This window comes from Neoarius graeffei, chromosome 3, assembly GCF_027579695.1.
Source record: "Neoarius graeffei isolate fNeoGra1 chromosome 3, fNeoGra1.pri, whole genome shotgun sequence".
NCBI lineage: Eukaryota > Metazoa > Chordata > Actinopteri > Siluriformes > Ariidae > Neoarius > Neoarius graeffei.
Genome location: NC_083571.1, coordinates 18,380,026 through 18,403,591, shown reverse-complemented (window position 1 = coordinate 18,403,591; position 23,566 = coordinate 18,380,026). Strand labels below are relative to the sequence as shown.

The following is a 23,566-nucleotide window of genomic DNA, read 5'->3' as shown; positions in this document are numbered from 1 at the left end:
GAGATGTGCTTGGACCTGACAATGGTGAACAAAATTGAGTGATGGCATGCAAATGTTGCAGACTTTTATGGGCAGCCTGGTGCTTCTCCGCTTTCGCGTGCGATTCCGGTGCCTTTACACCCAGGGTGCTGAGTTTGAGTGTTCTTTTGCACAATGTGCAGTACGCCTCAAACGGATTGTTTGGTACACGTTTTAACCAGTCTACGAAATCATTGCGTTCAAGCCAGCAGTTGTTAAACTTGCATTTGCCCATTTTGCTACAAACCGTGACAATAGGGCTGTGCGATATGGGAAAAAATGAATATCCCGATACATTTTCTCCATTTCACGATATACATCTCGATATATTTAAATCTCCTCTAAAGGACCCCATGAAATCTAACTTTTACTCTTTACTGTTTTCACTACAATCCCTGCAGATTAAATAACATTCTTGGTTAACTTTACAGGTGGTTTTCAACAACACATTTTAAATTTTCATGTTGGTGATTAATCACAATTGAATTGAAATAAGACTATTTTTATTCAACAAAGATGTGGCACAAACTGCAAAAACAATCTTGAAAATTGCAACAAAGGGGCAATACAATACAGAGCTGCTCAGAGCTCAAATCAATAAAGTGCAAACTCAACACTGAGAAAGACATTTAGCCTAAATAAGAAAAGTGCTCATTCATTAAATTATTTAAAAAAATAGATCTCCAAGCTATTAACCTGACTACTGAGAACCACTGGAACATTCACAATAGAGAGAGAGATTGAGGGAGAGAAGAGAGAGATCTGCAAAACAATTTTTCTCTTTGCACACTTTTGAACTGAATGTTTTCTGGCTCTGCCTCTCAGATGTGTATAATTCCGGTATTGCCTTCTCTGTAAAATGTCTGTGACCAGGCAACTCATGTTTGGGATCGAGTGTGTTTAGTAATTTTTGGAAGCCTGGTTTTTCCACTATACTAACTGGGATCATGTCTTCGGCAATGAAGTTAGTGTTTGCATCCGTTATAGCTCTCCATCTCTGACTCGTTTTCTCATATGGGGGGGCTTTGGAGAACGAGGCCGCTATGGTCATTTGTTTAGCTCGTGGGGGGTTTTAGCTCGTGGGCAAGTAGTTCGGAGTTTAAGAGACTCTTCATACTGTACCGGGTGAGTTTTCAGGTGATGGAACATATTTGTCGTGCTGCTGCCTTTCGTGATGACAGGTTTTTTTACACACTTTACAAACTGGCATTTGCTGTTCCACGTCCTCCTCGCGATATCCAAAAAAATGCCAGATGACTGACCCCTTACTAGTTCTTTTAGGAACCAATTCGTCCGCTTCCATTTTTAATTTGTCGCTGAAATTGACAGAGCTTACACGGTAGCCTACGCAACACCAGCAATTGCATGAACTGAGTCAGCGCTGTAAACCGGAACCAGGAAATCTTCCCGCCGGCAGTGTTGCCAGATACTGCTGACGTTTTCCAGCCCAAAATATGTTCAAAACCCGCCAAAACACACTTAAAACCGCCCAATCTGGCAACACAACTGAAACTAGAAAATCTTCCCGGAAGTTCCTTTCAGCACCGAGATGCCAACCAATCCCGGGTGACATCTAGGTGCTGAAAGGAACTTCCGGGAAGATTTTCTACGTGCAGAATAATTCTGCACGTAACCTAGGTCTTAAATTACCCAAATGAGATTTTAGACCAACAGTGCAAAATATCTCTGTATTTTAGACTTTTTTAGGCCTAAAATTGAAAATGTGTAATTTTAGACTTTTTTAGACTCCGCAGACACCCTGTTTTTACCTCCTGCCCTCTTTCGTCATTCTGGGCAGTATTGATGCAGGAATACCCTCAACTCTGTGACGTCGCCTTGAAGATTCTCCTCCCTTTTGCGTCCACATTTGTGTGAGGCAGGATTCTCAAAAATGACTGCACTCAAAACGAAATACCGCAATCGTGCACAAATTGAGGATGATGGTTTATCAGACATTGCACCAAGAATTGAGGATCTTTGCAAGGCAAAGCAGGCTCAGGTCTCACATTAACATTGCCTACCTGCAAGCTTCTGTAAAACATGCAGATGATATGCCTATTATTAGGCCTAGTAATAATAACAATAATAAAGCATAAATTCATATCAGAGGTCTAGTGCCAATGCCCAGTTATAGCAATAGCCTAGTAATAATGATAGGCCTACTGATAATAATAATAATAATAATAATAATAGCAAAACATGTAACCTCATAATTATATAGCTATAGCCTAGTAATGATAACAGGCCTATCACTACTCATAATAATAATAGTAATAATAATAATGCCTGCAAACTCACATTAGAAGTCTGATGCTACTTCCAGTTATAACAATAGCCTAGTAATGATGATAGGCCTACCTACCACTACTGATAATAATAATAATAATAATAATAATAATAATAATAATAATAATAATAATAAAGTGTGGGCCTAAAATAATAGTCTATCTATCTATCTATCTATCTATCTATCTATGCAAGGTGGTGTAGTGGGGGTGGGGCCGGTAAGGGGGGGGTGGCGCCGGGAGGAGGGGGGCCCTAACTGCAATGAACCAGCTTGGGGGGGGGCTAGCTTGAAAAAGGTTGAGAACCCCTAGCCTGACGCCTCAGGCTAGGGGTTCTCAACCTTTTTCAAGCTAGCCCCCCCCCAAGCTGGTTCATTGCAGTTAGGGCCCCCCTTGAAGTTTGGTCCCTTGGTTAAAAAAATTGATGGAGAGTGAAAGTTTTTCTCCTGAAACACCATTCATTTTCAATGGGGCCAAAAATCAATGCAAGCCTATGGAGGAAAAAGGGATGAGCAAAAAGAAAGGAAAAATATGGAGTGTGGGTCAGAACCGATTACATATGTGTCGGGGGAGTTGGCCTGAAGTATCACATGAGGTTTGGTGCATCTGCGATGGAGCATGTCCGAGTAGGACGATTCATTCTTTATGGGAATGGCTCATTCCCATGAGCCCTATTCATTCTCTATGGGGAAAAAAAAACAAAAGAAAAACGACAAGAACAAGAGAACAGGCGCGTTGATCCAAAAGCTGTATACAAGCACACTACACCACTTCGGGCCAGATGTCTCAGAGACACCGTTCCAACTCTATCTCGAACGCCCTAGGAGGAGTAGTGGATCCAAAAAACGTGTCGGAATAAGGCAGAATAAGTAAACTTAAGAACAACAATAGTGTGCTTGCCTTTGGCAAGCACACTAATAATAATAATAATAATAATAATAATGTAAACTTAAGAACAACAATAGTTGCTGCTTTGTGCAGCAAGCACACTAATTAAAGGAAGAAAGAACTTAAATACAACATTTGAAATACTGATATGTTTGGACCTTCTCTGAAGGCCCAGAAAGCCCTGATGGTTCCCCTCTGTTTACAAGAGAAAAACATACTCATGAACATCAAAAAACTGGAAAAGTGTGTGTGTGTGTGTGTGTGTGTGTGTGTGTGTGAGTGAGATAATAATAATAATGGCTTTTTTTCAAGGTATATCAGATATATTCCATTCAGCTAGCATGATACTGAACTCATCTTCGAATATATCTGATATACCATGAAAAAAGCCAGCCAATATTATTTAAATGTCACTCAGATCCACGATGTATTTCGTATGAAAAATGCGAGTTTTTCAACACGAGAAGATAAACTTCATACCTTCAAGCCAACATGTGATGTTCTTTGTATTTTTTGACACATTCACAAACAAAAAGTACCCAAATTTATCAAAACAATTCATGAATTTCCTCACGACTGACACACAGAGATTTATGTCACGGTTTTGGATCTCCGTGTCCCAGATGAAGCTTGTATAAAAATACAAGTGGTGTACTTCCCAGTAAAACATTTGTGTCTATGTAATGTACTGTAATGATTTACCTTGAATGCTGTTGTTCTTTACGAGCTGGGCACAGTCGATCAGGACCTCCTTGGGTATGTCGTCTATCGTCTTTCCCTTTTGTTCAAAAACAAATTTAATTAAAATACTATTAGGATAAGAAACACAAAGCTTTATGTGCAGCTCTGAAAATAAAAACTTTACCTTGGGCATTCTCAGGTATACGTGTGCAGAAGAGAGTTTATCCACATGAAACCTGAAACACAAACATTTGGGAGATCGTTGTTTATGCTTTGTCACCAATGATTGTGACTTAAACTTATGGGCAGCATTCAGGGTCAACTCCAGAATTATTGGCACCCTTCATGAAAACGTACAGAGATCAACATGGAAAAGTAACAACACATGCAATGAGCTTTGGTTAAGTTTTTAACAAAGGGGGACATAGTCCTCTTTTTTAATCAAAAATGTTCTTGTCCTGTAAAATGCAAAAATTCTAATTTATTGGCACCCCCTTCCCATGTCTTTAAGAAACTTGGAGGAAATGTATAGAAGATTCTGGAATAAGTCATCTTCCTCTTTAATTCAGACCACAGATTTTTCACCCAAGTTAAATCCAGAGATTCAGATTGTCATCATAAGACACATTAAATCTGTGTTTTGGTAACTACTGCCACGTTGATTTGGTTATAAGTTTGGGCTCTTGCTGAAGGTTTTAGCCTCCTGGAGGGATTTTTCTGTTTGTTTCAGGCAGTAACTGACAAACTTTTCTATTATGACCCTGACTCTGTGTAACAGTATTGTATTTTACAGTTCTTAAAATAAAACAGCAAATAAGTTGTTTTTGAGTGGAAAAACTGAATCAGTGGATGATTATTTTTACTCATGTTTTCTACAGGGTGCCAATAATTATAGATCCGAGTGAAATTTGTCCAACTGTGTGCTATACAAATACGTTTACTCAGTATCTGGTGGTTCAGCCCCATGTTTAAATCTGAATAAAGTTGATCAAACATGTCTGTGATTGATCATTCTACATTTAAAAGAAAACCCATTTTTAAAATACAGTTATGAAGATAGATTATGATATAAACTAACGATTCATGTGAATAATTGAAAATAAGGAGCTCTCACAACCAAGATATCCATCTCCAAAAGTCAAGTTTCTATGCAGAATGGACAATTTCATGGAGGCCAACATTGCAAATATTTTAACCAATCAGAAAAATCCTCCCGATCGTTTCTGGCAGTGCTCGGACATCATTTGAGCGCAAGACACAGAAGCTCCGCATAGCGACTAAGACTTGAAGCTGGAGGTTATTTCATTAAAAGTTTATATGAAAAAATTGAAATTCCATTTCTCTAACAAAAAAGTGGAGGGGGAAGATAATAGTGATGTCACTGATAAACAGCATGATGTATTCCTATGTGACTGAATGCAGGGAGGTAACTTCATCTTTATATCCCCGGTACAAGTAGTGCTGCTGTGACAGGCTCATTTTGTGGACTGTACCCTTGCTAGACAACCTACAAACAGACTGCCTACTATGGTAATTACGGTACGCTAGCCTGGGGAAATCTTGATGAAGTTTTTCATGAATGAGTCGAGAGCATGCCAAGCGTACACACAGTTTCAGCCTCGTTTTACAGGTAAAGAGTTCAGGTTTGTCCATAAGTCAGAGTTGCAGCTCATTACTACACTATTTCAGATGTATAGTGAAAAAATTGACATTGTCACCTTAGCAGACCTTTTGCTTTGCCCCTTCAGTACTGAAGTATACCCGCAGCCTTGCGCTCAAATGACATCATGCATCGCCTTTCCAACAGGCAACATGGCAGCCTCCTGGTGGCATTAGAGCAGCAATACAAAAACGCTCACAACTTTCTTATAAATGGTCAAATATGCCTGAAACTTTTCTTACGGGCTCTCAATATTACAAGCTACCAACCCATGCATGTATTTACTTTGCATTTTCTATTTCTTTAAAGAGAACAGAATTTTTTAAAAGCCAAGTTTGAACTTGAAGTTTTTGACTGAGTTTTTCATTTGATTTATGTAAACTAGTTGAAGAAACTGACTAGCTAGCTGAATCAAATCAAATAAACTTGCCTTGCCTAAAATATATGCAGCTCAACAGAGTAGTTTCACAGGACATTCTAAAGATGTGATCATCATTCTAAGAATGAAATTCTGGTTCGCCAGTAATAATTCAGCTTGATGTCGAATTCTCATCTTTACTGGTTTGACATGAATAATCACCAGTAATAATTTCGAGCAATTTTGATTTCCTCTTGTCTTTAGTATGTTCACTTGTGCCACATATCAGATGTTAAACACAAGCAAGCACTTCATGTTAAGATTTTGTTGCTGACGTTATTAATTAACTTTGACATGAGTGTGAACACCAGAATTTCATTGGGCACCAGAAAGAGTGTAACCACTCATTTTTCGGAGCAAATCACAAAAACATAAGTTTCATGTCTCCTACTTGTTATATTTTGGCTTTTGCTGATCTGTTGAAGATCGTCTGAATTGAATAAAGCTATTTGAAACAGACTTTAAGAAATTCTTGTAATGCCTTCTAAAGTCACGGATGGTGTTTTCGCCCCACGCACAAGATCCCTGAAGATGGAGCTAATACTTATTATAGAACACTATCTCTGCCTGTGGCAGAATGTGCACTCACATGACTTAGTTCTCTCCAAAATTCTCAGTTCTGAGTGGCTTGATTTAGAATGTCAAAGTTGAGCTCTGACCAGTTGTAGATGTTATCATGCCATCTTTTTCATTGGGCTCCCCTGCTTCTTTTACCAGTTATCATTCCTTCAAAACATATTTTAACAATCCTCTTTTACTACATTTGATGTGACCATAAAGTTTGAGTGCTTTGCTTTTGATGAGAGGGACAATTGGGGTTAAACCACCATTTTCTCTTAATTCTACCACTCAATGGAAAATCTTGAAACGATGGTTTTCTTACCAAATGTCCTCAGGCCACCCGTATTTTATGAGATCCTCATCTGTTGAGAAAAGAAAATAATCACTAAAGTACAACCATCAATGGAGAACAAAGGTTCATGTGAGAGAAAGAGCACTTACTCTCATACTTGTCTTTTCCCATGTAGATGGTATATGGTGGTGTGACAACTGCAAAGAAGGTGGGAAAAAAGTTGTTCCGCATAAGCCATTGTTTTAGCTAGAATAAAACACTTCAGGAAGTGCAATTATCGGAAAATAACAAAGCTGAGGTAGAAACAGTGCGCATCACACTATCCAGTTGATTATTTTCCTAGAATAGTACACCCATGAGTGTTATATCACTTTATATATAATCGGGTATAATTATCCAGACTAAAAACTTAGCTAAAACTTAGCTCTGTCATTAAAACCCCAATCTATAATCTTAATCCTTCGTGTTTTAAGATAAGCAAATATTTTATTACCAATTTTTTCCGCCCTACGTTATTTCTCCCGTTCAATATTCTGACAAATCCCGCCTCCTCCGTTCTGATTGGTTAGTAATTCATACCCCCGAGCTGCGCGCCAAGTATTAGCCAATCACAGCCACGAAATGGCTACCATTAGCCAATCGTAGCATAAGAGGCGGTACTTACCTGAATACAAGAGGACATATAGTGTTTTTTCCGCTATTAAATAACGTTACTATCGTTTCTGTTCAGATATAAAGCCTCACTCACCAGCGCTGGTGAAGTAGAAAACCATGTTTCCGCACTTGAAGAAATCAGAACCCAGATTAAAGAAGAGACAGACGTGAAAATAAACAGTAAACACATGCGTTAAACATTCCCTAGCAACTAGCGTGCTACGAGCACTGAGAAAACTGACACCGGAAGTAAATTACACATCACCCGTGTTAAGGAAAGGTCATTTCCACTACCGCATGTCCGGTTTGTTGTTGTTGTTGTTGTTGTTATTATTATTATTATTATTATTATTATTGAGTCAAAAGAGCTCCTAGTGAATTTCTGACACGCATATATATTTTGAACTATATTTTGCACTTTGATCGCATATTTCAGGTCGAATCACCTTTATATTGCAAATTTAAAGACGTTGCGCAATAAAATAATCCACAAATGAATAAAACCACAGATGAAAAGACGAGGACAAAACAGAAGAACTGCTACTTTAAAACACTTAAATGTCTGGAAGAATAAGTTTCTATTTCTTATGTTTTGGTTTTCTAGCTACCTAGTGATCAACATCTCTTGACATACGTTTCATTGCTTTTGCGATTTTTTTTAATTGATTTTGGTCGTTTTCATGTGTTACAGCCTAGATTAGTTTTCAGTCATATTAATCATGTACTTTTTCATAAAAGCCACTTCTTCTTCTTTGAGGTTTTAGGGCAGCTGGCATTTAAGTTGAATGTTGCATTACTGCCATCTAGTGTTTTTCTTCATCCTTGTACTTCATTGTAAAGCTGTCTTTCCAGCCCATTTGTTCTTAAAAATGTAAATAACCATTATCTCTTAGCAGTGTCTCCATATTTTATACTTTTAAAACTGTACTCTACCAGTCCTATTTTTTCTATAGCTCTGTCATCATTTCTTACCTCTCATACCTAAATATGCTCAACTATCTCAGCCTCATCACTGATCATAGAAACCCGTTGGATTTTTCCCATCATGTATTTTTTTCTCACTTTTGGTCTACTAGGACTCTTATTCTGAAACCACAACAGTATTGCGCACACCCGAAAAAAGCTGCATTTGGCGCGCGGTTCAAAAGCTAGTCTTGTCAGAGCGCGCGGGTAAAAGAACAGCGCTACTGACAAACAATAGGTTTTTTTTAAAAAGAATTTAATTGAACGGGGTTTAATCATCTGATCGTCTCAGTAAGTGGTTTATTAACATTATCATCCCAAAACACCTTTAATCCGCTTTATCTCTGTGTATTTGTTAGATTATTAACACCACTTTTATAACGAGAGCTAACTGGTGGTGTTGGTGTTCGCGCTCATAACGTTGGTCACCTCGCTAACTGACATTTTTACCTCAGAGTTAAAAAAAAAAAAAAAGTCTATAACTGATGTCTATAGCGATAAACAGTTTTCTATTTTTATATCTATCCCAATATCTTTATTGAATTAGTACAAAGTAATGTAAAGGCGTAGAACAGAAAGCACTGATATTTGTGTTGTGGTTTGAAGCCGAATGTGAACTGTATCAGGGAGCGTTTAAATTCAACTGAGTGAAGTGAACAAGCTGCTTTACAATGACTCGGTTTTAACTTTTAATAAAACAACATTCCTACTTACTTCACACTTCTTTTCATTATCTTTATCAGATCTCTGAGTCAGTTTTCACATCAGCTTCAGTTCATCTGCAGTGGAAACAAACAGGTCGCTGGACTTTATTTATTTGTCTGAACTCGTGATCAGTGTCTCAAATCCCAATCAACACCCTTAACTATAAAGTGCTCAGCTGTAAACTTAACTCCTGTCCAAACACCTCAACTAAACATTATAGAAACATTTAATGATGTTTCAGGTTCAAGACTCATGAAGAGACACAAGTTGAACTTTACTGGTCTTTCTCATTAGTGATGGTGCTCTAGTATAAGGAAATATCATGCTATAGGGGAGAGCGGGGTAAGATGAGCCACTTTTTAAATTTTTCATCATAACTACATGTTAAAGCCATTTTTGCTTCCAGTCTACACACCATACCAAATTTCAAAGTGTACTTTGAAATTTACTATCTGAGCAAAAAATAATTGATAAGCTCTTATGGTTAGAGTGATATTACCTCTTGAAAAAAAATGTCAAGTGGCTCAACTTACCCCATGCACGGGGTAAGATGAGCCACTGTGTGGGGTAAATTGAGCCAACACAAAACATGTTAGGTTAACAAAGTAAACAACTTTTATTATTAGAAATGCAATCAGTGAATCAAGTCAAGTCAATCAAGTGGGAGATAGGGCCGTTGCATAGAGAAGGGGAGATGAAGAGAGAGGTGATAGAACGAGATGGGATAGGGAGGGATAGATAGATGGATAGAGAGAGAGATATGCGTAGATAGATAGAAAGAGGGATGGTTAGAGAGGGAATGAGAGATGTACTATATTATAGAAATTACTAAAACAGTAGAACAGTGCCAAAAAATCTTATTTCTTTCAGTAGGTTAAAACATGCAGCAATCATTCCATCCATAATAATTTCATCATTATTCAATGTTCCAAGCGTTCAAATTGCAAGGGAACACCATTTGCCTCTCCCTCCGTGCTGTCCCCCCAACAGTAAAGGGGCGGGGCAATTTTTTCACAATATCCTGTCTTGACAGGACAGCCTCATCTTTCTCTTTGAAGACAAAGGTTGGCTTTCTTGCAGAGCCATGGCATGACCGGCTTCTTTTGAGAAATCTTGCCTCTATTTCGAAGACATCCAATTTGATTATCTGGCCAATGAAGAAATGCACTTTCTTCTTCCCTGTGAATTTTGCCACAACACAACATGCCTCATCTGATGTCATATATATATATATATATATATATATATATATATATATATATATATATATATATTATATAATGTTGTTGTCATATATGACCAGTAAATGTGAAAACTTAAGTGTCATCCATATTGGGTAAGCTCAGCCACCAATGGGGTAAGTTGAGCCAGTGGCTCAACTTGCCCCACATCTAATGGCTCATCTTACCCCGTGGCCACCATTTTGTAGAAAAATGCTAATAAAGGGGATTAGGCTAATCAAAATTATTTTTATTAGCATTCATATCATAGCTTAGTAAATGTAATAAAAAGCCACTAACTTAACCCTAATGTGTCTAAATATTATTCTACTTTTGTCTTTTCTAAATCATCTTCACTGTGGACAAACATGGAATTGACTTAGAAAACACAAAAACACATTTTTATAAATATCTCCCTCACCTAGTTTGACATGTGGTGCTCCTCTCCACAAGTATAAGTAAATGGTCCCGCCCCCCTTTGAATGTGGTCACATGGTCACATTTGTGTACTGTTTCTTAGAAACAGGGGGTGGCTCATCTTACCCCCTGGCTCATCTTACCCCGCTCTCCCCTACAGGGTGGTGCAGCGGTTAACAGTGTTACCTCACAGCAGCAAGGTTCTGGGTTCAAGCCCAGGAGCCTTTCTGTGTGTAGTCTGCATGTTCTTCCGGTGTCTGCGTGTGTTTCCTCCGGGTGCTCCGGTTTTCCCTACAGTTCAGACATGTAGTCTAAATTGCGCATTGGTGTGAATGTGTGTGAGTGCGCGCACAAAGGAACCGGCCACCCTACTGCTGCAATTTTGGCCAAATCAACCCCGGATCAGGTTCGGCAGTGACGATGACTTGTAATACACAATTCAGTACTAGCGAGATTTTTTTATTTTTAGGTGGAGATGTGGTTTAAAGGTTAGAAAACAGCTTTGGGACCAAAAGATTGCCGGTTTGATTCCCTGAATCAGCAGGAATGGCTGAAGTACTCTTGAGCCATTCTAACCGCCTCCCCCCTTTCTTTTTCCCTGGTCTGATACCGATTTTTGTTAATGAAGGACACAGATAACTGATACAGTACCAGTCAGAGTTTGGACGCACCTTCTAAGTCGATGTTTTTCTTTATTTTTATTAATTAAGTCACTTCATGTCTTAACGTAATGATGCATGTTGTTTCTCTTTTCTTAGTTGAGCGGTTCTTGACATAATATAGATTACTACAGTTGTGGAACAGGGCTATTTACTGTATTATTATTACTTACTGTTTGATCTCAAGTGTATTAAGAAGGCAAGAAACTAGTTTATTAATTAACTTTTGATGAGGCACACCTATTACCTGAAAAGCATTCCAGGTGACTACCTCATGAAGCTGGTTAAGATGATGCCAAAAGTGTACAAAAAGTGTCATCAAGGTAAATGCTGGCTACTTTGATGAATTTAAAATATGAAACATTTTAATTTACCACAATTCCATGTATGCTATTTCATTACTTTGATGTCTTCAGTATTCTACAAAAAGTATAAAATGGTCAAAATACAGAAAAACCTATGAATGAGTAGATGTGTCCAAACTTTTGACTGTATCTGGGGCTGATTTTCATTTATTGTACATTTGATGTTTGTAGATTGAAAATTTACAAAAATTCAATTCTTACTCACATTAAATCAACATGATGGTTAATATTAGAACAATATATAGTGTAACAAGTATATTGAGGGCAGTCGTCATCTCAAGGTGTGTGAATGAAATTATATGACCAAGTGCATTATGCTTTTTGCCAACTGTGTTCAACCTTCACATGTTTTCTCTCACTGTGGAAGTGAATACAGGTGCTGCTTCATTCCCACATTTCTCACAAACACGAAAAAGCAGGTTTGATTGGATTTATTCCACACATGGTCCACATTTTTACCAATCTAATAGTGCTGTGGGTGGGACATGAAAACAGACTGTTAGTTGGTTGTACTCGATATGCCATCCACATTTCAAGCAATCCAATAATGCTGTGGGCGGTGTTACTGGATCAGGCTATGTTGTCAGATATGTGCATATGTAACAAAAAATGTTTTCCTTTTGCAAGGAAATAAGCTCAAATGCCGAGTCCGATGATTGATTTTAAAAATTGCTAAATATCGACTCTGGTCATTGGTCAAGCCTTAACCTTCTCACACAGCAGCATGTGTCTTTCTGTGCTGCTGTAAAAACATTGGGAGCAAAGTGTATTGCTTCTAAAGTAAATGTGACAAATAACTTGATTTCATGAAATGACGTATGCTCAATTGTTTAGTTTAAGTGCAGAATAAAACAGGACAAGGAGTGAAAAGAATCAAGCTTCCAATATAATTAGTTTAATGTCATGGTCTGTCCTTGAAACATATCAGTTCCTGTTATCACGTGCATTTTATCAGCTATAAAGTTATACCATCACCAGCTTTTCTCTCAAAGTTAATAAGACAAAAATAATGTAGCTGATCATGTTACTGAGAAACTGCAACCTTTAAAGCCCATCATCTTGATGGCTTTCCATTTTGGAAAAACTTTACTCAGAGGTAAAGTTGGAATGAACAAAGCACTGACACTAATGGCCCTTTTCCACTACCCTTTTTCAGCTCACTTCAGCTCGCTTCAGCTCACTTCAGCCCGACACGGCTCGCGTTTCGACTACCAAAAACCAGCACGACTCAGCTCGCTTCAGCCCTGCTTAGCCCCTAAAACTCGCACCGTTTTGGAGTGGGGCTGAAGCGAGCCGAGTGAGGCTGGGGGCGTGAGGAGACACACCCCTGTGCACTGATTGGTGAGGAGGAGTGTCCTCACATGCCCACACACGCCCCGCGAGCGCGCTGGGATCTGTAAACACCGTAAACCCGGAAGGAGAAGAATTGCGAATTACGAGAATTTCTGAAGCCTTATGCGCCTCGCCTCATCTATACGCTCTTGCCAGTATCTGTCCGCGTTGTCGGTGACAACAAGCCACAGCACCAAGACCAGCAACACTAACGACTCCATGTCCTCCATGTTTATTGTTTACTATCCGGGTCGTGAGACTACCGCTTAAAAGCTCACTGATGTCACTGTTTGCGCTGCTTAACGACATCACCTGACGTCCACCCACTTTCGCTAACTCCACCCAATGTGTCCACCCACTTCCAGCCAGCACGGTTCAGCGCGGTTGTAGTCGAAATGCAACTCCAACAGCCCCGCTCAGCCCGACTCAGCACGGCACGGCTCAGCCCGACTCAGCCGCGTTTGTAGTGGAAAAGCGGCATAAGGGACTCCTTCCTAAAATTTTTAACATCTTTCAGATGTATGTGTGGAGCATCCAACATATTGGAGCAAGGACATTTAATGTAAACCTTGCAGCCTGAACTGCTGTTAATCTTTCAAATGGATGCATTTAGAAGTTGGTTAGAAAGTAGACATGCCATTTATAGCTAAATCGAATCTGACAGTCCTGCTTCAAACAATTTTCATATTGTATTCTTCAATAACTGGACAATTGTCTGTTGTGCAGATTTTTTTTTATAAGCAGACACGATGTCCTGAAAATTGTAATATTGGGCTGATGTCATTATAACTCAACTTTTAGTGCTAGCTGATATCACAGGTTTTTGGTTTTATTCTCTTTCTTGCTTCAGATGACATGAAAATGTCAATCAGCACGTCAAAGAAGAGAAAACTGTGCTCTACCAATGCTGAAAGGTGTGTGCCCTTTTTACCCCTCAAATATAATGTCATTATTCTACATGGTGTCTGAAAACTCATGGACCAACTGAAGGATGTTGACCAAAATCTGCAGAAATATGATGTAGCAGTTGAAAATGTGTAGTGTGTTAAATAATACATATAAAATTAAGTAGGGTTTTTTGAAAGTCTCATTGGTTCCTGATTTTTCAGACACCCTGTATAATTTTTTTTTTCTCTCTCCCCTGATCCCACTAAAGCTGTATAATTTCCCTCACAGTAATCCAGCGAAGAAGAAAGCCTTGACACAGGAGAGTTACTCAAAGAGAGCGTCCGCTCGGCTAAAAGAGAACAGCCCGTCTCTGCTGAATTCACTTGAAAGGATGCGTTCCCCATCGCGCTCTCCCAGTACACCCAGAAAGATGCGCCACAGCTCCACGTTGGAGTCTCCTCCTAAACGAGCATCCCCTTTCAAAGCCGCACTCCGAACAGGGTCCTTTTACAGCAAGCAGAAACCCCTTTACCTCACACCACTTGAAAGGAAGGTGCTTAAGGAAAGCAAGCCGCCTCCAGCAAACCGAGATCAGCCGAGCACTCCTGTGTCGTCGGGAGGGAACATCAAAACCAAAAAGCCTAAAAAGGAGAAAGTGATAGCACAGAAATCCAACCTAAAGGGCTACTTTGCACCTAAACCCAACTGGAGCATGAAAGCAGATTCATCTACAAACACAGTGGAAGTGAAGAAGCAGGCCTTGATTACATTCAGTGGTCTGAAATCCAAACACAAACCCAGAATCGTCGTCAGCGCTGCTTTCTTTGGGACTGGAAAAAAGCCAGTGTCCATGTATAAGTCTCACACTCTGAAGCCAAAACAAGCCACCAGTCAGAAACCAGCAGTGGAAAAGGATGCAGTTCCAGTGCAGAGAGATTGCTCTTCAGTGCGCAAGACTGTTTTTATTCACAAACCAAAACTGAATCCTCAGCTGCTGCCTAAACTTGGGGAATGTGGTGCATCTGAGGGCACAGAACAGACACCATGGGTTCAGCCCTTGAGCTCACACAGTGTCTCTCAGTCTGCTGTCGTTAACAAGGCTGTTACCAGGAAACCTGGTTCACCAGTCAAGTCCTTAACCTCGAATATGGATCACCAGGTAAGTCTCGTATCACCTACTATCTAGTTCTCAGTGATGAGAGTACATTTGGTGAAGGAACGACTTGGTTCTTTGTTGGGGGGGGGGTTAATTGGAGCTGTAAGATTAGTGTACCTGTTATCTCTAAAAAGGGTGTTGGATAAGAACTGGTGCAGCTTAACCTTGATGCATGTTAATTTCATTTTTGTTTATTTTATGAAATTATTACTAAGTAAAATTGCACACAATACCACCTTGATGCTTTTACGCGGAGACAGTAAAAATGTCTTGCATACTTGTAATTGAAGTGCAGAAAATCAAATATTCTGGCTGATTTTGTTTGAAGGTCAAATTGTGTGCATCTTGATTTTATCTGAACTGTTTTTTCTTTAAATATTTGGAAACAAAAATAGGACACAGCTACCAGTCCTGGCCTGGATACAGTGCTGGACATTAGTGGAATAAACACCTCAAATAACAGCAGCTGCTCAGATAACGGTAAGCTAGACCTGCTCTGGAACAAATGAACAAAAGTGATTTTTTTTAATTTTACAAACAATGACCTGTGTCTTGTCTTCTCAGAAATGTCAGCTGTGTATCCCATCTTCGGTTCCAGAAGGTAAACAATAAAATATAATTGTCAAAAAGTCAGTGTGTATGAGAGCATAGTGTATTGTCTTCCTCAAAAATCGTAAAGTTCAAGTCATGCTGAAATGACCCTAATGATGAGAAAATGAATGAGATTCGCAGCTGATCATGTTCTCAGAAATAATTCATTTCTATGGCAACACACTGATGCCAACACGGATGGACTGAATGTGTTTCACCGTGTAGTTTTAACTTGGTTAATATTGGTACAATTATGGATATTGCAAATGAGGTAATGAGACCTTCAGATATATACCAGGCGTCAGATTGGTTTATTCAAAGGTGAAGAACCACCAATATGCCACTTTTGTAAGACACTGTTAACAATCAAGCATATTTTACTCTGCTGCCTTGGGCTTGCAAAAATTTACTTGCAAATACCGTGGAGGATTATTTTTAAGGTGTCACCACCAAAAGTCACTTGTTTTTTAAAGCAGCTCGTTTAGTTATAAAACAAATAACTATGTAACTGTGTGTGTTTTTAATTACTAGCTTGTTGGCCAGATGAGCTTATGCCATCATGTGTTGGTTGTCCACGTTTCACAAAAATTGCTAAACCGATTTTTATTTTTGGCAGGAAGGTAGGTCTGCCTGGGGTGCATATAGCTTCTACCCAAATTTGCATACTTGCAATTAATAATGAAGATATTGCGTAAGTAAGCCCTAATGAACAGTTTCCATACAAATCGCTGCTTCTCCAATTCTTCACCAATTTTGATTCTTTCTGGCATGAAGGTAGGGGTGCCTAGGGTGCATATGATTTCTACCCAGATTTGCTTACTTACAATTATTAATGAAGTTATGGACTAATTAATCCTTAACGAGCAGTTCAACAAAAATTGCTTCTCGTCAATTCCTCGCCATTTTGGATTCTTTCTGGAAAATAGGTAGGTATTCCGAGGGTGTATATAGCTTGCAATATTTATTGCACAAGGTGGCCACTTTAGATCGTTCCTTCTGGACCAGAGTTACATGGTCACTGACTGTCTCGTTTATAAAGTATTTGTAATATCTGCTAAAAATGTTTTTGCCATGACTTGGCCTCAGGTGCTGACATGGCATTAAAAAAATCACTCCCTCATGAGACAGTCTTTGCTACTGTACATTTACACAGTTTAAATTTTTTTTTTTTTTTGGGGGGGGGGGACTAAGATGAGTGTAAACAGTAAACAAAGCAGAACTTAACAAAAAACACTACTGAAATCTGAATGTTGTTCATTGTTGCATGCTAAACTACACTGTACTACAGACAGCCCTGATTAGGATTAATTTAGTATTTTCTGTTGTAGGTCTCGGAAGAAGAGTGGTCTGTCTTCCCCTCTGAACTGCAGCACTCCCTCTGCTGGAACACCATCTCTCTTGGTTAAGGAGAGGGGTTCCAGAAGGAAGAAAGAGCTGAAGAAGCAAAATGATCAGCTCATCATTGTGAGGCAAAGTGATTTTAAGTAAGTGAAAAAAGCAGCAGGTTTTTGCTGTGTAAGCTGAAAACCTCTTCTCTACAGGATGCAGGCCAGAAGCAGTTTGGTGCCACTATGTGTACTTCGTGTGGCATGCTGTACAGCGCAGACAGTCCAGAGGACAACTTCCAGCACACACAATTCCACCAGCGTTTTCTCAACACCATCAAGTTTGTGGTGAGGAAACACACTTGTGTCATCAATAGGCCTGAAATATATTTGCATTGAAAAGCTCAGTTCTAGACTGTGATAGTTTAATCCACAGAGAACCTAATCCTAGCCTTATAATGGATTTTGAATGATCTTAAGGTTGGTTTTATGGAGGGCAGCCTAGTTGCATATTGGTAACATTGCTGCCATGCAGTTCCAGCATCCTCAGTTTGATCCAGAGCTCTGGTTACTGTTGCTATAGAGTTCTGTTCGTGTCCATATAGGGTTCCTCCAACCTCCCAATAACCTGCAAGTAGGTGAATCGGCCATGATTAAAATTGCTCCCATAGAGGAATGAGTCAGTATGAGGGTGTATTTCAGAGTGAATTCATGCCTCACACTCTGTGTTCCTGGAATACACTTTGGATTCACTGAGACATGGACAAAATTTGGAACGCTCCTATAAAAATAAACAGATATGCAAATATATTTTTGCTGAGTGCTAATTTTTTTCCTCTTTCATTCCATGAAGGGCTGGAAGAAGGAAAGAATTGTGGCAGAATTCTGGGATGGCAAAATCATCCTCGTTCTTCCTGAAGATCCAAAGTACGCGACTAAAAAGGTGTGTTCAGTATTAATGAGTCTGTTGCTCTCCTGAGGTTCTCCTGTTTATCTACCACCTGGTCATGAATACAAAGTTTTATACTTTTATATTGCTGATATATTTTTTTTAATTAAGGTAGCACTTATTAATTTTAGAGGATATTAAACTACATTTTTATTGCTATAAAATCTAGACATTGCCTGTTGACATTGCCAGGGCGTTATGTCCTGTTGACGGACAACACAGTGGGATTAAAATGTGTAACCTGTAACATCTGATTTCAGGCAGATGATGTGAGACGTATTGCAGACAGTGAGCTAGGATTTCAACAAGTCAATCTCAGCAGTCCCGGTGCTGCCAAAACCTACCTGTTCATCAACAGTGACAAGATGGTGGTAGGCTGCCTGGTGGCTGAGCCCATAAGACAGGTGTGCGCGCGCATGTTAGTAATGCTCACTTCCACTAAGTGTCAGTGATATCTTTCCATATGTACCAGTCTTATATTACTGCTTTTTGGTAACTTAACTGCAAAATCATCTTGTGCAGCTTCAAGTGAATCAACAAAGTTAATTTTAATCTAAACATATTGCAAAGTCATGCATTTAATACTTTGTTCTTTTAAAATGAAGCTAATTCACTAATGCATGAAATCATAATGCCACATCTGAGCTTGTTAAAGTAAACTTTTTTTTTGGGGGGGGGGGGGGTAAAATTTAACAATGCTGGCCAGTCATTTCTAATTGTTTATCAGCTTTTGATTTCACTTTTAATTTTAACTTCCTGCTCAGGTGGAGTGGAAAAATCAGAGTAGTAACCGGATTAAAAGAGCACAGAGATCAAATGGGACACATCATAATCTGTGCTTTTTGTTCCAGCAGCTAGCTTTACGATTAAAATGAAGCAAAGTATATTTATATTGAGGCTTTCTGATGTGTGAATCACTGAGAGCATTGTTTGGCTTGCAGGCATTCAGAGTGCTAGAGCAGCTGGAGAAGCTGAAGGACATGACTAAGGAGGACTTCATGGAGCACCACAGAGCCTGGTGTTGCTCCACTGTGCCAGAGAGAGCCATTTGTGGAGTGAGTCGAATCTGGGTATTCAGCCTGATGAGGAGAAAGGGCATCGCAACACGTTTGCTAGACACCGTCAGGTACACACTCAGGACTCTGTCAGCAGGTTTTAAAGTACTTATTCTATTGCAGCTGTGGCCAATACACCATGTTTTCCACAAATAAGGGGTGTTTTTTTTTTTTTTTTTTAAACCCTCTAGCAGTTGTATTGTCATGCCATTATAGGAGAATAATCAATGTGTGATGTGATGAGGCCATCACATATCAGAGTTGATTCATTTCTAATGACAAGATAGCCTGAAGTGTTTTTTTTTTTTTTTTTAATCCTTCTGTACTGTAGCAATCTGCCAGCAATTACTGTATCTTACAATATATAAGATGTCATACTTCTATCCTTTTATATTTACTTCTAATGCTCTGGAACATCTAGCAAACTAGTTAGTTCCTGTGATTACATGCAGTGAGGTTTTCACCACTCAACTGAAGATGAGAAACCAGTTTGTTTCTGAAAATTCTTCTGTCCTGAAAACTTTGTGTCAAATTTGGTTACAGCTTTACCTCTGAATGTTACAAAGGATTGATGCTGGAGATTTTTATAAATATTAAACAAAGCCTTCAACTATACATTTTTCTTTAAAGGAACAGTCCACCGTACTTCCATAATGAAATATGCTCTTATCTGAATTGAGACGAGCTGCTCCGTACCTCTCCGAGCTTTGCGCGACCTCCCAGTCAGTCAGACGCGCTGTCACTCCTGTTAGCAATGTAGCTAGGCTCAGTATGGCCAATGGTATTTTTTGGGGCTGTAGTTAGACGCGACCAAACTCTTCCGCGTTTTTCCTGTTTACATAGGTTTATATGACCAGTGATATGAAACAAGTTCAGTTACACAAATTGAAACGTGGCGATTTTCTATGCTATGGAAAGTCCGCACTATAATGACAGGCGTACTAACACCTTCTGCGCGCTTCGGCAGCACATTGATATCTGCAGGGATGTGACTTGTCCGCGAATTCGCGGAATTCCGCTTTTTTCACCTCAAAATTAAAAAAAAAAAAATTCCGATTTTTTTTTTTCCTCAAATCCGCATTCATATCCTATTCGTTCCGACTTTCAGTAATTCCGTCATTGAGATGAAACGAGGTACGTGATTGGCCCATCGCTCTGTAACAACCAATGAATGCGCTTGTTAGATAGCTGTACGTAAGCTCGCTTCAAACAAAGAGTTGAAAGATGGCAGCCTCCGTGATCGAGCGTAAAGATGCACCTGATCATCAGTTTTAAAGTAAATAAACATGGGGAAGAAGAAAAAACAACCCAGCTCATTTCTTTCCCTGTAATAACCCTGTGAGTGGTGATGGTGTCACTGCACATACGACGGAGTGACGAAGGTTGCCGTGGCCTCGCGCCATCTGTTGCTTCCTGGATGCGCATGCGCACGCTATGAAAGCTGTGGTGAAAAGGTTAGCATCGGAGGCTAAACCTTCTGAGGAGAAAAGAAGGGGCGGATTTTGTTTGTTTTAGTTACATCCGAAGAAACAGCAGTTTAAATCACGGCTCTAGTTTACAAATAAATGGTTACTCAGTGAAAAGAAAACAAAAGCTAGAGAGAGGGGGAGTGGTGGGAGTTTAACCCGGGAAAGTGAGGCGGCAGTGATGCTTGACCCATCCCGCCTCCTCTCAATTTACTTCAGAGTCTCTGCCAACTTCATCACAGATTATTTCACCTTTTTCACTCGAAGTTAGTTTTAATTTTCGCTCAAAACTTTTTCCCACAGCGTGGATGTAAGGTAATTATACACAATTTTGATTTGTTTATTCAATATTAAAATGTTAGTGCAAATAATACATACTTGCCAACTTTTCAAAATTCTCATGAGGGAGAAAAGTGCATCAAAGACATTTTCAATTGGCCGAGGGTCTGATGCGCGGTTGAAATGATAAACAGTGGATCCCAATTAATTGCAAACACATTTTTTGTGAATGTTGTTTAGTGAAAGTGATTTTTATTCTTGCATATGAAAATCCTCAAGTGAGTGAACACTGTACAGTTCTGTATATGAGTCAATTTCACAGAAAACGTTTTTTTTTTTTTTTCCCGGACGTGTTTTGTTTACATTTTGAGATTTCTAAAACCTTTTTATGGTCTCATATGATAAAACATTCAGTTCTACCTTGCATTTCAAAATTTGACTACTTTGGTTCATAAATGTGCATTCTGTAGCAAATTTTAGGGTCGAAAATGAGCAAAAATGGCTGTTCCACTGAAAAGAGACTCTTTTTCAGACATGATTCTTAATGTTAGACAAAGGTGGAATTGAAACTTTTTCATGTTCAACAAGACTGTGGAAACCACAATGGACATATGTCACAAATTGAAAATGCCATTAAGAAAAGATATTTTTCGATTTGTTAATTTTTGTACCTGTCCCAGAGGTTTGTCTCAGTTCTGTTACCGTGATTAATCACATAACAAAAATAAATGCTCCCAAAAGCTATTATTTGTTGCCAAGGATCTACATATTCTCACCTTTTATATGGATGGCAGAATGAACTGAATCTGAGAATATTTACTTAATTTCAGTTTTGGTAAGTAGTCTATGCATGACTAATTTTTTTTGTGTCTGTTACCCTGTCTAAATGGGGTGTGCAGTAACTTAAGTATTAGAAGTTGCCATACATAAGAAGCAAACCGGGAGACTACCAGGAGCAATAGAGTTTAATAAATAATGGTGGATGAATTCTTATGTTGCACCATGTTTGTTTGAAAAGGCACATTTAGGTATGTTCAACTTCTACAGTAATTGAAAGTATAAATTGTTTTTCCTTATACAATTTTCTATTTATTCTAATGCAGATTTAATTTAGAATGACATTTTTAGGTTTCATGTTTTGGCTTTTTGTTAGTTAAGAATCATTGAATTTACTATAGGGGCTCAGAGTTGCATGTTGACCATTAAATTGGCTTGAATTTGTTAATCATGACAAGTTTTTTCTTGTGTGTTTGCTTGCCATTTTAGTACAATTTTTAAGTCAGAAAACCCCAGAACGCAGGAGCTTCGGGGGGCTTTGTCCCCCCCACCAGGGCACTGCCCTGGACCAGCTGGGGGCCTGTGGCCCCCAGACCCCCAGCTAAAATTTTCAGATAATTTCACCAGCCCCAAATCACATCCCTGTATCTGAGCTCCGTATCAATGCGCTGCCGAAGCGCGCAGAAGGTGTTAGTACGCCTGTCATTATAGTGCGGACTTTCCATAGCATAGAAAATCGCCACGTTTCAATTTGTGTAACTGAACTTGTTTCATGTCACTGGTCATATAAACCTATGTAAACAGGAAAAACGTGGAAGAGTTTGGTCGCATCTAACTACAGCCCCAAAAAATACCATTGGCCATGCTGAGCCTAGCTACATTGCTAACAGGAGTAACAGCCCGTCTGACTGACTGGGAGGTCGCACAAAGCTCGGAGAGGTACGGATCAGCTCCTCTCAATTCAGAGAACAACATATTTCATTATGGAAGTACAGTGGACTGTTCCTTTAAATAGATCATGAAAAAGCTAGTTTTAGTTTGTCAGCTAGCTGGCTAACACTGATTTGTACATTCCTATTTAAAGGTGCTTCTGGTGAAATTGGGGTTTTCTTCTGATAAGCTTTCAGATTAAGTCAAAAGTTGTATTATTGAAAAGTATCATTGGAAGTGGAACTTTGTAGTGAACAGACAGTGATGGAGTGAAATGTAAATATCAGCACTCTTGGAATGCCACTGGAACTAACTTGGAGAGTCAATTACTATTCACTGAGCACGGTTATCGAAATTAAGTATTTAACTAAAACATGTGAACAATAAGGGGCTTTATTTTAACCTCTTACTTCCATCTTGTTTCAGGGGATCGTTCATGTATGGAAGCCCACTGACCAAAGAAGAAATCGCCTTCTCCGACCCCACTCCTGCTGGCAAGCTCTTTGCAACGAAGTACTGTGGAACTCCTAAGTTTCTAGTCTATAACTTCATTGCCTGATTTTTGTAAATTGACACGTTCTCAGTGGTTTATACTTTGAGAAATGACTTGCTGCTGTTTGTATAATATTAACAGTTTAATTCAGTTCTAATGGAGGTTTTGGCTAGCATGTATTTAATGGAACAGTTGGTGAGAAGGCAGATTGACATGTGCCTTGGCTCAGCAATTGAATCTGTATAAAAGTGTGCATGCAATTAAACAAGCACACTTTACATTACATTAGCCATGCCATCCAGTGCCAAACAATAAGATGGGCTCAGTGCCTACATCAAAGGATGTGGGAAACTTTTTTTTTTTTAATCCAAGAAGTTCCATTGTTAGATGTACTCACATTCTCCTGTTTAAGATATGAACTTGTAGTTAGTTTTTACACTGATGGGGCCCCTCCAGTTCTGAGAATCTGCTGGTATAAAAGTTATGTGCAGTGTGTGGTTTTTTTTTTGTAAATATTTTAAATAAATGAACTAAGCATG

At 39.1% G+C, this 23,566-nt stretch overlaps 2 protein-coding genes across 7 annotated transcripts in view; one reads left to right on the top strand and one right to left on the bottom strand.

The window, feature by feature from the left end:
- Nucleotides 1-9,202, bottom strand: part of ccdc25 (coiled-coil domain containing 25) — a 26,725-nt gene extending 17,523 nt beyond the window's left edge. Inside the window, exons 1-5 of one of the 4 annotated variants that reach the window (XM_060916468.1) lie at nucleotides 9,135-9,202; nucleotides 6,953-7,000; nucleotides 6,834-6,873; nucleotides 4,057-4,108; nucleotides 3,894-3,969 (exon numbers count right to left, since the gene is read on the bottom strand). In XM_060916468.1, the coding sequence (XP_060772451.1) occupies nucleotides 3,894-3,969; nucleotides 4,057-4,108; nucleotides 6,834-6,873; nucleotides 6,953-6,974 (190 nt within the window). In that variant the 5' untranslated portion in view covers nucleotides 6,975-7,000; nucleotides 9,135-9,202. The other 3 variants (XM_060916466.1, XM_060916467.1, XM_060916469.1) reach the window with 3 other exon arrangements.
- On the top strand, nucleotides 8,582-23,566 carry esco2 (establishment of sister chromatid cohesion N-acetyltransferase 2). 3 transcript variants are annotated; one of them, XM_060916464.1, is made up of 11 exons: nucleotides 8,582-8,711; nucleotides 13,969-14,032; nucleotides 14,295-15,165; nucleotides 15,558-15,642; nucleotides 15,727-15,763; nucleotides 17,082-17,217; nucleotides 17,295-17,426; nucleotides 17,932-18,021; nucleotides 18,288-18,431; nucleotides 18,969-19,153; nucleotides 22,961-23,566. In XM_060916464.1, exons 2-11 carry the CDS (start codon nucleotides 13,974-13,976, stop codon nucleotides 23,091-23,093), a joined length of 1,872 nt encoding a protein of 623 aa, XP_060772447.1. In that variant the 5' UTR covers nucleotides 8,582-8,711; nucleotides 13,969-13,973; the 3' UTR covers nucleotides 23,094-23,566. The 3 variants fall into 3 exon arrangements, with proteins under 3 accessions (XP_060772447.1, XP_060772448.1, XP_060772446.1); XM_060916465.1 differs by lacking the exon at nucleotides 8,582-8,711 and adding an exon at nucleotides 10,966-11,168; XM_060916463.1 differs by lacking the exon at nucleotides 8,582-8,711 and adding an exon at nucleotides 11,198-11,744.

Bases quoted from the DNA above. Each gene is read 5' to 3' on its own strand.
- esco2 (XM_060916463.1), top strand. From the start codon at position 11,651: ATGAGGCACACCTATTACCTGAAAAGCATTCCAGGTGACTACCTCATG. The intron at 15,643-15,726 runs GTAAGCTAGACC...TTGTCTTCTCAG, and splicing joins CAGCAGCTGCTCAGATAACG to AAATGTCAGCTGTGTATCCC. The intron at 19,154-22,960 runs GTACACACTCAG...ATCTTGTTTCAG, and splicing joins CGTTTGCTAGACACCGTCAG to GGGATCGTTCATGTATGGAA.